The sequence below is a fragment of the Streptopelia decaocto genome (assembly GCF_964273445.1).
Source record: "Streptopelia decaocto genome assembly, chromosome: 6".
Classification (NCBI taxonomy): domain Eukaryota; kingdom Metazoa; phylum Chordata; class Aves; order Columbiformes; family Columbidae; genus Streptopelia; species Streptopelia decaocto.
In genome coordinates, this window is record NC_138660.1 from 52,958,623 (window position 1) to 52,977,332 (window position 18,710).

The 18,710-nt window shown below is 46.8% G+C and overlaps 1 protein-coding gene across 1 annotated transcript in view; it reads left to right on the top strand.

Moving 5' to 3' along the window:
- Positions 1-10,642: 10,642 nt before the first annotated feature.
- The window catches only part of MARCHF4 (membrane associated ring-CH-type finger 4), a gene marked incomplete at both ends in the record, with an annotated part of 100,424 nt that continues 92,356 nt past the window's right edge, over positions 10,643-18,710 (top strand). The window contains one exon of the mRNA XM_082054916.1: positions 10,643-11,116. Coding sequence (XP_081911042.1) covers positions 10,643-11,116 — 474 coding nt within the window. The remainder of the gene's footprint in view (positions 11,117-18,710) is intronic.

The window sequence follows — 18,710 nt, forward strand, 5'->3', positions numbered from 1 at the left end:
GGGTCTTGGCCCAGGGCTAGTGAGCAAAGGAGTCCAGAGTGTGCCACCATTACCCTTGGCTTGCACATTCGGTGGGAAGGGCATGGTTAAATGTGAGCCTAAAAGAACAAACTCCTGTCTCTCCTCTCAGTGTGGTTGCTGGACGTCAGGACCATGAAATATTAATAGTCAATGTGTGTTAAGAGTTCCTCTCTCTGCCTGATCCACAGACAACGTGCATCTGCCTGTTTCAGCCACAGAGCTCAGCTCAAGCTGCGGATGCTGGTGCTTTTCGCTTGGGAGCCCTTGATGCACCCGGCAGCAGGGCAGCTTTGCCATCATGGCTCCAGCTTCCTCACTGTCACCCTGGCATCTTGCATCAGCACTTACAACCCCTTCGTTGCTTTTATTTGATACATTAGTCTCTTTCTTTTTTTTTTTTTTTTTTTTTTTTTTTGCCACAAAGCAGAACATGAGCAAAGAGTTAGAGGCAATGCGACATGACCAGTAGAGGGATGGACAGCAGGGCAGTAGGAAGGAAAGGGGAAAGCTACAGTTGCAAGCAGAGAGATCTTCAGTGCACACGCATGCACACACACACATGCAGATGGTGAAAGAAAATAGATAAATAAAAGTGTCAGCAGGATGGATTGGTTTGCACTTGATCTCCTCTCATCCCTCTGCATATGTCTGCTGGTATGTTAATAACACACAACCAGGGGACTAAGCACTGACCTGGAAAATTTATACCACTGAACATAAAAATGAATCAAAAAGAAAAATGTAGGAAGGGGTTGGTCAGGGAAGAAAATAAAAGGAGATTAATTATTTTTCGTGTATACGTCTGGATTTCATTGGGACAGCAATTTTGTGGGAGTGCATATTGCCAATGACACTGCAGGAGCAGCTCTGCCTCAGAGAAAAGAGACCAGGTGGATGGTTTCCTGTGCTGAGATCCATCATTGTTTTGATCCTCACCAGCCTAAATCAGGGCTCCCCAAAGGGCATCAGAGCCTAACAGGGGGGAGCTCAGCAGCAGAGTCCCAAAACATGATGACTTCAGACAGAAGAAACATCACCTCCCTCTGCAAGGTCTCCTGGTATCATGCCCCCAAACTACATGAGGGAGGGCAGGAGGAGGATATATCTCAGGTTACTCTAGGCCAATTCTCCTGTGATTTTGTAGTTTTCGAGTAAGCTGATATGCCCAGAGGAAGCTCATCCCCTCTGTGTAGTGCCACCATGTAACTGAAAAAGCAATGTGCCAAGGAAGAGATCATTGGTCTGCCATCTCTGCCCTGGATGACCAGGACTCCAGCCATGGTCTTCCTTTAGTATATGCCGGCAGCAGCTCCTCATCATCATAATGTACATAAGCACAGTCGTTCCTGCAGTCCTGCCAGCGTGTGACCTTCCTCTGGGTCTCAGCAGGCCCAGGCCCATTCCCAGAGTGACACCATACCCTGCTGGTGGCAAAAGCTGGTCCTGCAGTGGGCTAAGCCCACCTTGCCCAGTGCATCGTCCTGTGCAGGTTACCTGGGCAAAGACTCATGACATGGCCACAGTGCTAGTACAGGGTGATGGTTGGAAGGAGGGGAAACAATGGCCACCAGCTCCTCTGGCTGGGCCATGGCAGGCTTGAGTGCCCATCCTTTCTCCAGGGGTAAGCGAGGAGAAGCTGAAGCACCGTGCTGTCAAGCTTTGCTGGCCTCCATGCCCAACATGGAAGCCTTGCCCAGGACCATGAGCAGGCTCAAGGGTGGCATCAGGTTCAAATTTGGTCTGTGTCTTCTGCAGGGAAGCCTTCATTTTTAGAACATGCTGGAAACTTGTTTTCCTAAGGCACTGTGTATCCTCCAGGGCATCCTTTCCTCCTTCTTCTCATTGCTAGTTTCTACACAAATGCAGGATCTTTGGTGCTTAGTCACTCTACCATTCCTGCTGTTTATTGCTTCTGATGGGCATAATTCTTTTTCTTCAGAGACCTTTGTGAGTTGCTGTGGAGGAGCTGTGGGCTGTTGTCATCCCGTTTCCAGGGGGCAATAAACAGCAGCAGTCAAACTTCTGTGGAGCAAAGATTGTGTGATTATACAGTCATAAAGAGGGAAGGAAAACATATATATTGTGTGTGTGCTTATTTGCACATCACACAAAGATGTGCAAATTGCTCTCAGAAGAGAGTCTTGCTGTGAGGTGAATTAGGTCCCCACGTAGGCTTCGCTGCTGACACAAATGAGGGATTTTGCCTGCCTGTGCCTCAGTTTCCCTATGCAAATCAAAGGGCTTGTAGCTCTCCCTACCTAGCTTAAGTGCTTTCAGGAGTTTATTCATGCCCTTGCAGGACAAGACAGGAAGGCAGGGATATGAGTTTGAGGGTGACATGGGGAGGAAAGTGTTTCCTGGGGTTAACAGCTTGTCTACTCCCCGTCTTCTTGAATGAGACCAAGTGTTTGTCTGGGTGGAAGATCCAGAGAAACTGCATTAGTCTTAAAGTGGAAAGGGCTGGCATTAGAGCTAGCCCACCACCACAGTCAACTGCATCTGACCTGGGGGTTAAAAAACTGTATCTCCAGAGAGAGCTAAAGCCTGCTAGGAGGGAAAAGCCCCCTCAACAGCAGGGAATTGCTGCCTGCATGCAGATGCTGGCTCAGAAGCAAGTGCTTTTGAGGGTTTAATTTGGGGGCTGTAAGACTGAATAGTTCAGTCTGCTGGGGCCAAGTCATTAAGAGCTGCATGACCCCAAGGACCAGAGGGGATTTCCAGCTCATGAGAAGGGAGGGTTCAGCCCACTGGGAAACCCACGTGCTCAGCACCTTCATGGAGGTGTCCAGCACCTGACAGCATCCATCCCTAAAATGCTCCCTCTGCCACAAAATGTAATTACAAAACCCTTTAACTACATAAACTTCTAAATCAATTAATTATCTTGGTAAGAAAATTTATATGGTTTTGAATTCTTCCTTTAATTAACATAAAGTCTGTTAGGAAGCAGTAGATCTAGGCCATAATTTGGACGTGACAGTCTTTCACTTTATGTGTTCCTGAGGTCCTGGCAGAGTGTGTCAGTGCGATGCTCAAGCTGCCTTTCAAATGCTGTGTCTGGGCCACATGCGAGGCCAGGACCTCCCTTTCAGAACAAGGTTTCCATTCTAATGTACAATTGGGGGACCCTCCTTAGAAGTGTGATGGTAGAAAATCAAGTCCTGTTTCCACTGGTGTAAATCCGTTAACTTTTCCCACTCACTGCACTTCCATTTCTCTCTGCTTGTATTCCTGGCAGCACTCCATCTCCAACAACCCTGCCTTTAAATCCACACTTATCCTCATCGCTTTCTGATGGAGACCTCGGTTCTTTCATCAACAGGCACTGCGCTTGTCCATAAGCAGACACATGCTTGCCCTTTGTGCAAAGGTGTAGGGAGAATCCACCAAGGAGAGCGATACTTGCCAGTGAAATCTTTGTGCACTTATTCACGACAGTTTTGAGCTTCCCTGTATTTCTGATGTGCATTGGAGCATGTTCAGGGCAAGAGGGAGAGGCAACACAGTACCTTAACAAGCTGTGTGTTATCCCAGTGTTTTGCACTTGACATTTCCAGGCAGATTTGGAAACCTCCTGATTGTTCCTGCTGTGAAAATGGTGTGAAGCTGCATGTTGTGGATGCTTCTTCAGCAAAGGGATAAACCGGGATGTCATCCTACAATGTTCTTCACTGAATTGCCATTCCTGGACCTCTAGTCTCCCCTCCCATCTCAAGACCCACTATCTGCAATGAGGGTCACTTAGGAGACACATAAAATGGTCTTCTCCTCTTGCCTGGACCTTGGCCTCTGCCATCATGGAAACTTGTCTGCTACTGATGAAACCAAGAAGATTATCTGGCTTGTAAGTGGCTTCATTGTCTGCATTGAAGGCATATGCAGCATGTGTATATTTGCCTGCTGATTTAGAAACAAGCTGCTGTAGCTCAGGAAGTTATCTGGGTAGCCTAAGAAGTTAAATCCTAATATAGAGATATGTAAGAATTTGGGGAAAGAGTCTCAAATGTTCAAGCTGTTGATTATACTGAAGCAGAGTTGCAGCTCAAAAGGGATCTCAGCTCAGCACAGGATTCACAGGATTAATCTCCTGGACTTCCTGGCATGGTGTCACCACATATGACCATTTTGTGCCACAAACAGGTCTTTCTGAGGACAGACATTGTCTTGCCATACAATGTTGCTCCTGTTTGCTTAATCTGAATATGGCAATGTTGTGCCACAGCATAATTGTGATGGTTCTAAGGGGAATATCCTCAGTGTTACTGTGCCTGGTCATGAATCTTGGTAGCTAAGCAATTGACTGATGACATGCTAGATCCTCTCCGTTCACCTTGATTTGGAGAGCATGGCATATCTCTCAGGATCAGCCACTAATGAGCTTGTTTAACAACATTGTTTTCTCTAAATCCCATGTCAGACAAGTGAGAGTTAGTTGTAGGACTGTTGCGTACCACTAAAATAACATACAGCTGAGAATGCAATTAGAGACTTGAAACAAATTTGACTTGACTCAGGAGAGTAGTGGAAATATCCAAGGGACCTGTGATTATACACTTTCTCTTTTTTTTAAATGTCTAAATTCCAGGTCCATTTAGGTTTGGGATTTCATGACAATTACGGCATTCCTGGATAGTTAAAACCACTCATCATTTGGCTAAATGCCTTCTGAAGATATCCTGAAATGCACCATCTATTGCAGCTGCTCTATTCAAGTCACAGTTCTGACTAGTCACCCAAGGGGAGAAGGAATTCCTTTTGTAGGAGGTAGTGTGGGACTTGCTACCAGGAAAGCTCTACATTCAGGGTTGTCTACTCCTGAAGAGAAGTGCTGTGGCTTTGCAGGTTTGAATTTGAAATCTAGATCCTAAGGAGGAAAGGAGGGGCTGTCTTCATCAGCATTTGTATCATCTCTCTCACATACTCCTGCACATTGACTGGCCTCCAGACTGATTGTAAAGAAAGGTCAATAAAACAAAGACCAGGATTTCTTCCTACACCCAAGGAAAAATATGTTCAGTCATACTTCTTTGCTTGGGCTCCTGTTGAAGGACATGCCTCATTCTTTTTTAAAAAAAAAGAACAATTCCTTCTCTTCCCTTAGCAGAGAGCACACTGCCATGGAAGTAGAAAAATTTGCTGTATATCAGCTCAGAGGCGGACCACGATCCTTGCAGAAGGAGAGCGAGTGGAAGCTCGGTCCCTGCTTGGGGAGAAAGCAATAGCACAGGGACTCCCTGCGCGCAGGGTACTGTGCTTTTTGCTGCAGCCCAAGGCAGGGGAGACACCAAAGCACAGCACTCCAGAAATTATTTCTGATCTCCTTTGAGAAGAACATTCCAATCAATACATGGATTATTTCTGGATGCTTGGAGGATGCATAACCTCCACCTGCTGAGCCCGGCTTCCCAGGAGCAACATCCTTTGCATTGGCACATTTGCAACTACCCAGAAAGAAAGAAAGACCAATGAAAATATGACAGAGCTTCCTCCAGCCCCTGGCTGTGTCTGCCCACAAGCTTCATCAACTGAGTTATGGTAATTACATCACTTGAAATTTATTTAATATCTCCATCCAGAAGAAAGAACTAGGAAGTCTGGCTGTGACAAGCAATCAGAGGGTACTCAGCTGATGAGCAGCTCCCCATCACCAAGAGAGCAGAAGGAACCTCCGATGGATTGGATTTAAGTCATGGTTTGCCAGAGAGATGGGGCCCATGCCATGGCAATCAAAGCTTCTCTGCACCATTAAGGAGCTGGAAGTGGAGCAGTTGACCAAGTAGGTGGGCATGAAAATGGGTTTAGGTAACTGTTTACTTTCTGCGAGATGGAAAACACAAAGGGATGTTTCTCTGACAGCTTTCTGGTGCTCTGATCCTGGCAGTCCACATCAGCATTTATATTGTGTGTCTCTCACATACTCGTGCACAATGACCGGTATGCTGTGTTCAGGCTGTTCGGCTGCAGTCTACACAGAGTTTTTCTGCTTGTGTTTGCCTTCTGACTGTCTCTGCCATTTTAAAAATCTCTGACCTAACAACATAAAAAAAACATTCTGATATGATTTTATATCAGACTGCCACATAGGCAGATCTAGTAACACTGCAGCTCAAGCCACCCTCTTCCTTCCTTCCTCCACCCTGTTTGCACTGGGCGATGGCTTGTACAGAGGGGTGAAGAGATGGCACATAAACAGGCAATACTTTTTTCCTCCTTGTTGAGGTGGTAGCTAAGGGCTAATGGGCCCACACTCTGCCCTGGAAGACCAGACTTAAAATATCTGCTGTGAGAGTAACCTGCAGCCTGACACCTGTATCCATCCTGATACAGGACTTATAACAAACAGGCATGCAGGTCTGTGCTGGGATGCCTGGGCATCTCCCCTTCTGCTTTCCCAGTCAGTAGCTCAGATGTGCCCAATCAAGAGGAACCAATTCTCCACTCTCAGCTGATGGATCCAAGTTTTTTTCTTCCTCTTCCTGTACCTGAGGAGGGCAGGGGTAGTGTGTGTCCAAGCTGATGCCTTTAGTAGGTTTCCACCCAACATTAGCCTAATGACTATTAGTGGGTTCAAGAGACACAGCATCAAAACTCCCAGAGACAGACCCTTCTGCAAAAGGAGAAGGTGTTGCCCATCAGTAGCTGCACATTGCTGCCTGTGGAGTATAGTTAGGAAGGCTGCACTGGCCTCCTGACAGCCCCCTACGCTCACTGACATCTCACCAAAGTGTCTTGAGCCAACTCCTTCCAGGGCGAGCATTTTAAGCAAGGCACCTTGATCCATACCAGGGGACCTGGATGCAGCCTCCAAGTGTGAAAACATTGGCCACTGTCCTGTTTAGCGAAAGAGGAATAATAGTACACACTCACCTCTGGGAAGCATAGGGAGCACCTCCGATTTATTATTTGTTTTATTTATTTTGTCACATTTATCAGCAATTCAACTGTCTGGGCACACAGCCCATACATTAAAACCCAGAGTATAATACAAACATCTCCTCTACCCTGAGCATATCCTTTCTGTAAAACCAGGCATGGGCAGGAGGGAGGAATGAAAGATGCTTTACCTAAGCAAGGGATGACAACAATATATTTTTCTCCAATTTTGTTATTGATGGAACCATTCTAAAAATGTTGGCAACATCAAGACAAGAAGATGAGGGCAATAAAAAGCAGGGGGGATGGAAAGCCATCCTGGAGCATGGGCACAGAGACTCAGCCTCTAGCCAGCCTGTCTCATGCTCAGGAAGTCCCTAAAATGCTCTTTCCATTATTATTTCTCTAATGACCCCATTAGACACATGTGAAATTCTGAGGAGCTTTTAATATGTTGTAGAGAGCCACACTGGCAAATCTGCCCAGCTTTTCTGAGAAATGGCAGGCTGCGGTGATGAATGTTTTAGCTTTAGAGCATCCCAATGTGTAATTTATTTGCTGGAAATTAATTGCATGTGCCGGTTTCATTTTCCTGTAGCGAATAATCAGTTTTGCTCCCTTTTTAATTAGGTAACAACATAGATTCCTCTGCTGATCATGGCACAGTGGTTTATGCATGTCACGTCTTATTCTGAGGGAGACAATTTAAAATCATTGTCTAGGGCCCAGCACAACTTTTGAGTGACATTAGATTGTCTGTCAGCTGTAAGTCCTGGGTCACTGCCAATGAAGGCCCTAGGCACAGACCAGCTAGAGAACCCATCCTGCGCATTGGTGCACGCTATATCCTGCTGAAGCAGGAATTTGAGGAAACCCTATGGAGAAACCAGATTATGGAGCCTAAAATTTCAATGGCATTGACATGATGTCAGACCCAGGCCCAGCTCTGTGTCACTGAAAGGTGTGTCCCATCTTGCAGATGTTCAACCTGTCCCTGAGCTGAGACATTGCACTGACGCTATCCAGACTAGAAACCTTCATATCATCTGTATCATCAACATTTTTGGTCCACATCAAACTCAGCACGTTTGTCAGCTGTTGTAGCTGGGATGGCAAAGACAAAGTCCCAGTGGAGAGCTAATTTTCCTCTTGTATTCAGAGGCTGGATGGGGCTGCATGGACACACATAGCAGGACAACATGGGGAAAGCCAGCTCTGCTGATGTTTGCAAAGAAAAGGTGCAATTTGAATTTTTCAAATAGGTTGAAGAGCATAAAATCTATCAGCTTTGGCTGCTATTGGTTACTTTCAGCAAATCTCTAATTAAGCAATAGTGTTCAGTCATATTTACCCTTCATTGGGCTACAAGGAACACATATTTCTACTCAAAGATACACTACTGAAACAAAACAAATCTATCAGCGAGCAAGCACTGCTGGAGTGAAAAGAAAAAATATTGATTATCATAGCTATTAAACCGTGACATCCTCTGCAACTAATTAATCTGCTAGGGAAAAGTTTGTTAGTGGGATTTTGGCTTCCTGCTGGGAACCCATAAAGCAGTCACCATCGCCCAAGAAATCACCCAACACTCGATCACCTCTGAAAGTTTCCGTTTTTTCGCAGGTCCCCGCAACGGCCGGTGGGAGGTGAAAGCCCGCCTGAAAACGCGCCGGAGCGCAGAGCTTCCGCGGCCTTCCGGCTGCTCTGAGGCGGCGGGGCCGCCCCTGCGGAGCCTGCGCTCGGCGGGGCCGGCTGCGGGGGCCCCGGGCCTGCCCGCCCGCGGGCGCGCCGGGACGGGGGCGCGCCGGGTCGGGGGCGCGCAGCGCGGGGCAGCGCGGGGCAGCGCGGAGCCGCGGAGCCCCGCCCGCGCCCGGCGGAGCTGTCCGCGACTCGTGGTGCTGAAGCCGCAGCGGCCGCCCAGCCCCTTCCCCCGCCCCTCCTCCCGGCCTCCGCGGCGTGGGCTCTTGCAGGCAGCCGGCAGCCCGGGGCATCAAAGGTTGGGGAGGGCCACATTTCTCCCTTTAATTCTTCCCCCGCCCCCCGCCTTTTTTGCTTCTTTTTTTTTTCCTTATCCTTTTCTTTTTTTCTTTTTTTTTTTTTTTAAGCCGGGGGAGGGAGGAGAGCCCGGCCACGTTCCACCCCTCCCTTCCCGCAAATCCCCGCTTGCACTGCAAACAATCTGCCTTCCCCATTGCATCCAAGGGAGATAGCAACAGCAACATCATCACGGCAAGCCGGATGGGAGAGCAGAGAGGAGGCTGCTGCTGAGGGAGAAAGGCACACAGGCACACACCAGCTTGATGTTGCCAAAGCGGTAGGAGCCGCATGAAAAATAAGCCATGCTGCCCCATGTGTCTGGTGCATTGTGCTCCATCCGAGCCTTTTAGGAGGAAGAAGAGAATTATCTGCTCCGATTTTTTTTTTTCCTGCCAGCGAGAGTGCGACAGACTTGCGATGTTTGAATGTCAATGCCTGTGAGAGAGAACAACAGTCAGAGGAGGAGGAGGACAGAAGGGGAGGAAAATGAAGGTGGGGACGGTGGTGGAGAGAAAGAAGGAGCCTCGTCCAATGCATCAAAAGGAGGTCCCTGCAATTGCTGATAGAGCCCTGGTCGTCTCGCCATCCACAATGGTCTATACAAGCTGCCAATGCATTTGATGACGTTCCTGTTTTGTGAAAGGAGGAAAGGAAACGTGACCATGTAAGATCCACGTTTCCGCGGTCAATTACTTGCGAAGAATAGATCCGATTTCGACGGGGTTTGTGTTTTTTTTTTTTTGGTCCAGGATGGTAACAGCTTAGGGAATAATACAGCCGCCTTCCCTCACCAATTTCGCTCTGATTTTTTTGGTGTGGTCCAGACAGCTGCTGGAATAGAGAAGGTCAGAATATATAAATATATATATAAATATATATGATATATATATTATATATATAAACATATTTATCTCAGTGGATCTGGGATTAAGCTCATTGAATGCTAATTATTTCTTTCAGGACTTTTAATATTTACAATGAAATCTTTTAAAGGCAACAGTAAAATCTGAAGCCACCTGGGAGTACAGTGTAGGAAACGTAGGGTGTTTTCCCACAAACAATGTGAAGGTCTTTTTTGTCAAAGAGGCAATTTTGATAATAAAAACAGCTACCAATTTTACATTTTGATAGCCAGACCGGCTGCTATTTCGCCTGGGTGCACACCGGGTCTTGTGTCATCGGGTTTTATTTTTTAATTGAAAAAAAAAATAGAAGAAAAAGGAAAATTATTTGAGATGCAAAATACTGTCGAAAGAACCATATTCTCCCTCGTCCCCACACCCGCCGGAGACGTGGACCCTTCTTTTTTACAGGCTTAGGAGTTGCGAGAGCCCACCGGGGGCTTTCTCCCGATCGCGCCGCCCCGGCCCCTCGGGCGTGGGAGATTTATTTCCTCCTCCCGCTGATTTCTAAACAAACTTGTGGAGAGGGGAGGCGGGGGCAAGAATCCTCCAGGAGCGCGGAGTCCTTTTTTTTTTGTGGTTTTGGGGTTTTGCTTATTTATTTATTAATTGTCGTCCTCGGCGGATTTCAGCGGGCTGCTGGGGATTCCACCCCTCGCCCTCCGGCTCTGCTTTTGTCTGTTCCCCGCCGGCCAGCGCAGCCCCCTCCCAGGCACTGAGGCTGCAGCGGAGCCCCCCCGGCCGCGGGGCGCCCGGCTCCTGCCCTTTTCTTTCCCACCCCGTCCCCGCCTGCCAAGGAAAGGCACATGTTAATACCACCCGGCGCGGTCATTTTCTGCTACTGCTGCTGCGGGCTCCTCCGTCCGAGACAGATGTTGCGAAACCAAGGCCTCCTCAAGTGCCGCTGCCGCATGCTCTTCAATGACCTGAAGGTCTTCCTGCTGCGGAGACCCCCCGCGCCGCCGCCGCCCTCCCCGCCGCCGCCGCTCCCCATGCCCGGCGGCGCAGAGGCGGCGGCGGGCGGCCCGGCGGGGGCCGCACCGCCCGGGGGGCGCGGGCCCGGCTGGCGGGCGGCGGCGGCGGCGGGCGGCGGAGCGGGCAGCCCAGCTGCCGAGGAGTGGGGCAGCCCCGCCGGGGAGCCGCCCGCCTCCCTGCCCAGCAGCACCTCCTCGGATGACTTCGGCAAGGGCAAGGCCGAGGACCGCTACTCGCTGGGCAGCAGCGTCGACAGCGGCATCCGCACCCCGCTCTGCAGGATCTGCTTCCAGGGGCCCGAGCAGGTGAGCCCGCGGGGGCGGTGGGCGCTGGGGCGGGGGGGACGACGGGCCGCGGTGGGAGCCTGGCTCGCCCGATGGCAGCGATGCTCCAGCCTGCAGGAACTGAGGGCTGCTGCTTGCAGGGGTCTGCCTGTTGCAGGACTCCAAAGCCAGAGGGGCTCTGCCCTCTGCTCAGGCCCTGGGCTCCGGAATTTTGCAGTGTTTGCCAGGAAAATGTGGGGTAGAAGCCAGCTCTGTCCCCTTCTGCTGCCCAGCAGCCTTGTCCTGGGCACCCGTGCCCAGCCTCAGTGCCATGCAGCTGTGGCATGGCAGGGACTCGTGTACTCCATTGTGGAGCAGAGCGCATCTTGGTTAGGGGGGCTTTCCGCTTCGTGGGTGCCCTACTGCAGTGATCCCAGACGTGATGCAAAGGACGTGTTTAGTGTGCTGTTTGCTTTTAAAAATACAACTTCAGTCTGTATAAACACGTGGCAGGAGGCAGCCCCACCTCATCATTGCTTCCCACAAGACAGCAAGTAGAAGCTCTGCAGGTTTGCCACTGCTCCCATGCTCCCAGGTGCACTACCTGGAGAAGGAAAACCGCTGGTTACAATTGTACCTGCTGAAGCTGCAGCCTTGAGGTGCTCCTTGGTACAGACTGAGGCTGGGCCAGTGAAGTTTCCTGCCACTACTTAAAAGAATGAAACAAATACAACCTCAGTAGAACATAAGGTTGCACCCTGTGGCATTATTCTCCCTATTTAATGAAAATTAAAAGCAGTTAATGTATTTTCAGGCTGGCAAGTTCCTTACAGTGATATACACAGCAATGTTTGTACCTAACGTGACACAGCTGCAGGTGGCAGATATGCAGATAGCCTTTATTACTCAGGATAGTCCTGTTACCTGTGATAATTATGGATCCTTGCACAATAAAGGGTTGCAAGGCTAACTGGGCTGATACCCATTGCCATTTTAGGCACAGATCCTGGCATGTAAGGTGATACATTGAAATCCTGAGCAAAACAGGTTTTGCCCCATGTCTTCTTTCCCCTTCATGGACCCATGTGCCCTGCTAAGGAAAGCCAGTGCTCATATGAGAGTGGCCATGCTCTGGCACACGTCTTGCCTGTTCCAAGGATAGTGCCGACATCTGTAATGCAGTGACCACGTCTTCCTTTGTGTATGTCCAAGGATGGTGGTGATGGGGACAGTGAGGTGGGGAACAGGCTCCCGTTCTTCTTTGGGAGAAGCAGGTCCTGCCATCAACTCATCTGACTATCCACAGCCCTGCTGGATATGTCATACTGAGGGTCCCATAGATCACAGCTCGGTGCTCAATGGACTGTAGCTGTCTCCAATGGTTTATGCAGCTGACTGATGATGTGAGACACAATTTTCACCATAGGCTTTTAGATGGGGGTGGAGAAATAATTCTTTTTCAGAGATGCTCTTTGCTTTCCTAACTTGACTGTCTCCTCCCTATCTCTTCTAAAAGTTGGAAGCCATGCAACTTCCTGCCTGGTAATTTGCATTATTCCACATTTCTAGTACTCTTCCCTGGCTTCTCATTCTGTCTGTGCACACGAGATGTAGTGCCTGCAAGACTGGCTTCCATGTCTGAGCAAATAGAGCCTAAGCAGAATTAAAATAGAGGTAACTCACTTTCTTGGAGAACATTAATGCTTGACAATAAGTGGATGCAAATTTTCACACTGAAAACCTGTGTAGGTTGCATTGTAAAAGTGAGACTATTTGCTGACCATCTGCCAGCCTACCTGCGTGAGAGGCTGAGCAGACGTGACTGGCATCTAATAGAGTTTCACCAGGATTTCTCTTTTTTGCTTCTCGCAGTTTCAGACCAATATAATAAGACACTTACAGATGGATTCTGCCACTTGTCCTTGAGCAGTACCTTATTCCACAAATAATATTTTCTTCAACTGTGTGTTTTAAGGAGTACCTGAAACCCTTTGCCCTGCAGCGGCTGGGAAGCACAAGTCATTATGGAGGCCCAAATCACGGGGTTTTAAAGCATGGCCAGATCCTGAAACAGCTTCCTAAAAAGTACAGTTCAGAATAACTGAGAGCTCAGTCAGTGCAGCTGATGTCGAGACCTGCAGTTTGGTTTATTTGGCCTTGACGTCAATAAAACTTCAATAGTGCTGAATCCCGAATTCCTCGTTCTTTTTTATTATGGTGGTTATTACTGGTTTAGCCTTTATTTCCCATTCGTTTTCCAACTCAACAGCTGAGTGAGGACCCTTCATGTTTTGGACCTTCACAAAAATAAAGTCATAAATGCACATTATTCTGCACCACCGTGCCAAGTTCATAATGAAAATTTATCCACTTGGAAACAAAATATAATTGCTAGTTCTTTACTGTGCAGATTAATAGCAATGACAGATATAAACAATGTTTTATTTACCTGTCAAAAACATCAGAAACTGCTGCAGCTGTGGGCAAATTTGCAGGGCTGCATCACAGTACCAAGAACAAAAGCCTTCATTATAAATTGACTGTTAGGTGCTCTAAGCTTATTTACCCAGATAAAATGACAGTGAATCTCCAAAAGAAGTTTTAATCCTGTTTTGATTTGCAAAAAAAAAAAAAAAAATACAACAGCCAAAAAGGTTTTTTACTAATCTGGCTTCTCAAGTAGGTCTTATTTAATATGTAATGCAAAACAAAATCGGTAGGGATTTTCATTTTAAATTTATGATTGCCCAGCGCTTATGATACTCCAGGCTACCCAGTTGCTCCTGTCTTAAGCTCCTCGTGTTTGTTTGTGGCTCTTATGGGTAAGTTGATTCTTTCATTTAAAAATGTGTTAAGGACCGTAGGAAGGAGTAAAGATCATTATTGTAAAACTGTTCTGATCCTTGTACATTACTTGAGAGAAACCAGTGGTGCAGATGGGAAAGAGTGGCTCCGGTGGCCAGGTGATCACAGCATCTGGGCTCCTCTTTTGAGGGCTTGAAAAGCCCAGGTCTGCTCACGTCTGGCAGTTGCAAGAGGCAACTGCTTTTATTGAAAATGAGGGCTTAAGATTGAGTAAGCTGATGGACTGAACTCCGAGCTTCGTAGTGGCATTTCTTTTTTGGGTGCTTGCTTGACATTTTGAAAGGTTTCACTGAGTGAGTGTCCTGCACCATTTTGTCAGGTGATTCTGAGACCCTGGATTAAACACCAAAGCTCTGGGGAGAAAGTGAGAAAAAGAAGAAGGGAAAGGGAAAGGGAAAGGGAAAGGGAAAGGGAAAGGGAAAGGGAAAGGGAAAGGGAAAGGGAAAGGGAAAGGGAAAGGGAAAGGGAAAGGGAAAGGGAAAGGGAAAGGGAAGGGAAGGAAAGGAAAAGGGAAAGGGAAGGGAAGGAAAGGAAAGGAAAGGAAAGAAGGAAAGGAAAGGAAAGGAAAGGAAAGGAAAGGAAAGGAAAGGAAAGGAAAGGAAAGGAAAGGAAAGGAAAGGAAAGGAAAGGAAAGGAAAGGAAAGGAAAGGAAAGGAAAGGAAAGGAAAGGAAAGGAAAGGAAAGGAAAGGAAAGGAAAGGAAAGGAAAGGAAAGGAAGGAAGAAAGGAAAGAAAGGAAGAAAGGAAGAGAAGGAAGGAAGAGAAGGGAGGGAGGGAGGGAGGAAGGGAGGGAGGAAGGGAGGGAGGAAGGAAGGAAGGAAGGAAGGAAGGAAGGAAGGAAGGAAGGAAGGAAGGAAGGAAGGAAGGAAGGAAGGAAGGAAGGAAGGAAGGAAGGAACATGCTGGAGTATTTTCTTCTGTTTTGGTTAATGCTCAGTGTTTGCAGAATTTTGTCTGCTTTCCTGGATCTCTGACAATGTTCTGCAAGAGAAAGAAACTAAGATGAGCTCTGCTGTCACAAATGTTTCTCAGTGCTTGGTATGGATCCAAGTTGAAAGCAAGTCATGGAGAGTAGCATGAAAAGACATGGGTGGAAAGTCCCTTCACATCAGCAGATAAACTGTTTGTCCATGTCACAAGGAGTTAGCAGTACAGTGGGGTGTAGTTGCTCAGAGTTGGTGCTATCTGTGCTGAAAATAAATAGAAAAGTGTTCTTAAATGAAACTGAGATCATTTGGAAATCAGTGTGCCTCAAGGATTGCTTGTTAGATTGTCAGTTAGAGTGCGGGTACATCTTTTCTTACCTGTCAGTTTCTGTCTACATTTCTCTATTTCTCTGTTCTGGGGAAAAATACCGTAAAGATGGAGATTTGAAAAGTCAGTGCAGATAGGATTGGTTGGCTAAGGAGGATCAGAGAGAATAGACTGTGCACTTTTTTGCCTGCAGGCTGCTAGCTTGGACTTAGAGCAGTATTCAATAGAAATGTTTGAAAATAGACTATTCTTTCCACTAAAGTCCCCTCCAGACTTTAGGGACACCAGCTTATTAATATGAGAACATGAAGACCTTCAAGGAAATTGGAAGAGAAGACAACTTACAATGGATATTAGGAGATGCATTTCCATGTGATGTGTCATTAGGCTGTGGAGCTCTTTGTTACAGTATATTAGCAGGACGAAGAACTTGACTAAGTTTAATGAAGGATTGTAGAGCCATGTGGTTATTAGGGATATCTAGAATCATCACAGTTAAGCCAGTCTAGAGATCAGGGTGACACTGAAGAGGAGCAGAGCCCTGGGGCAGGTCTCCAGCCCCACAGCTCACCAGCGTCTCATGCATGGCCAATGAGATCTGCCACTCCGGGTGCACATCTGGATTTCATGCATGGGTAATGTCTTCAGCCTGTAGACACCTGCCACGCTCAGGACCTCTCTAGACCTAAGGTGGCCTTAAATTATTTGGTCTGGATTAACACACCATTCCTGGGGGCTCTATCAGTGAATAGTTGGTACCATCAAATGGGTGGTCTTGAGCATGCATTGCTTGAAATAACAAGTCAGAATCTCAACCCCATTCCTGTTACAGAAACAGGCAAAAGCCATCATTAGCTTCCTGCCTGGTAGTATCTGCAGAGAAGGCATCAACTAAGCAAGGAAATACCGCCACTCTACAGATCAGTTTCTCAGCAGCACAGAGGACTGGAGAAAATCTCTGGGAAGCTTTGTTTCTGATTTACGGCATCATAAAATAGAGCAGAATCAGGTACCTCTTTTCTAGAGAGAGACAAAGAGGAAAAAAGGCAGCCTGTGGCAGAATTCAGGGCATCAGTGTGGTAACGAATGAGTGGAAGAAGAAACAACTGTGCAATCAGCATCACAAGCCAGGCAAACTCAGGAAAGGCTAGGCCACCGAGATGCTGGTTTCAAACATGTTGAATCACATAATAACAGTACAGGCTTCCCGTCCGTGTCCTTTTCAATAGGTGTGTTACCACGGGATTTATTTACTTGGTGTTAGAAGGAGAATCATTCATTGGAAAACAGCCAGTCCTGCTAAAATGGGAGACTAAGAGATGCCAGGATGCAGCCTTTTAGATTTCAATCTCTATGTTGTAATTTATGACAGAAAGGAAGAGAAGATGCTTCCTGTGACATTCAGTCCACCTCTCTGCCTTCCCATTTTGAATCTTAATGTCTCTGTAGTTAACTCTCCCATTTCATCTATCTCTGGATCAAATCTATACTGCACAAGCAGAACATTTTTTGCTTCAGCAAAAGCTTTGCTTGAGCCATCAACTGAACAGAACCCAGAATATCATCTATTTTAGATTTAGACTCCATTGCCACAGAGTTGATTGGCAAAGCTCCCATTAACTTCAACAGCAAAAGGGTAGTCATCCAGTAGCAGGGACTTGATCCCGGTATTTCAATGATGTTGTGTACACAGTGGGGTTCTATAAATAATAGTGAAGGCCACTAATCCCATTGACTCTTAATTGCTCCAGGAGACAGGGTTTTCACCTCTTGTGCCTGCTGAAACTCTGATGCCTGACCCATTTATTTCATTGCCACCAGCTAGCCTGAGGAGCAGTTTTTCTTTTCCTTCACTTTTCCCCATATAAAAGGCTTCATGAAGGAACTTGTCTCTGTTTGTGTCACTGTTTCTTAAATATACATTTCAGGGAATGATTAACAGTGGCTGATGTCAGTTAGTGACAGAACAAGCAATGCAAAAGCATGTAGCTCCATTGTTTGCATCTGTAGAGTCACTGTTGTTTCCACAAAGGTGACGCTTGCTCCCGGATGGGCTCTGTTCATACAAAACTGAATTGCATACATGTTGTCTTTCAAGAAAAAATTCATTCCCAGCGAGGGCCTCCTGTGTGGCAGCCTTTTACTCACACTGGTATTTTTCCATTCAAGGTTGGCCCAGTCCAGAAGTCAGAAATATGGTTGTGCCAAAAATCTGTGATGCTGTGTGTCCTGTGTGTTTGCTGCACATGCCTGGAGTAAGATAATAGGATAGACTATAATCATTATTGGTCAATATCTATGGCCACCTCATCCCTTTTAATAGCTGATTGTTAAAGGAATAAAGCCATGTAACGGTGTCAGCTGTTTATGCTCATCATCCCTCCTCTAAACCTACTGGGCAATTTCAGGCAGATTTGGCAGAGAGTAAAGATCTGAAAGGTATTAAGTTCCTGCAGGTTTCATGAAAACTAGCTGGATGAAGAAGAGGAAACCTAGAAAGATCCTGTTGTGGGAGAGATTATAGCATTCACTGCGCTGTAGAGTCCATGCAGGACAGAGCCCCAGCTGGAGCAAAAGCTTTAACAGGAATGTGTATCCCATTAGACAAAACAAAACAAACACAAACAAACAAAACAGAACACAAAACCAAAACAAACAAACCCCACCAACTTGATATGGTTTCCATGGGAAACCAGACTCAGATAATACAGAACAACTTGCTAACTTTTTATCTTTCTCCTTTTCCTTTGTTAATCAGGGTTTCTTGCCTAAAATGAATTGTTTGATGCTGAAGACTTTTTTAGCTTCCCTCATCTTTTCACAACTGACCTTTTGTCCTTTTCTGATTGATGACTGGTTACAGTAGAACTGATTACATTGTTGGCAGGGAGAGTGATGAGTGATCACTTTCTTCTGGTGAGGAAAAAACAGCAAGAGCTGGTAACCTATCATTGTAGTGTATTGCGCATGTGGAGGTGTTTATCCTCACTGGATGCAGACAGTCCCACAGCTGCAGCTTCTGTGAAGTCGTTCCCTGTGACTACCATTGTAACCTCTGGAACTGTGTGAATGTAGCTTGTTACTTAATCCACGCACTGATCACGCCCAAGCACTGGGCAATGCCCAGGTCTCAAGAGAACAGTGAGTCCACCCATCCAAAATCCTGACAAGAGGCTGAGCTAACTAGTTCTTAAGAGTGATCCTGGTTGGAGACTCCATCCTTCCTGCTGCAGCCCATTTCTTCTTGCCCTGCCCATTAGGAGGACAGTGGAGTATTTTTACCATTTCCTTTTTTTCCAAGCAGTAAGTAATTGAAGGTATTATCCATTAGTAGCATGTAAATATGGTGAAAATTCATTCTCTGAGGACTTTAGAAATTCAAGTGACAACTAAAGCCATGACACTCCTTGTTTTCTAGGCCACACAATCCTGATCCTACGTTTTGCTCTCATTACTTGTTTTCTAGACCTCTAATTGTCTTTGGTGTTATCCTCTGGATGCTCACCAAATGGTTCATAT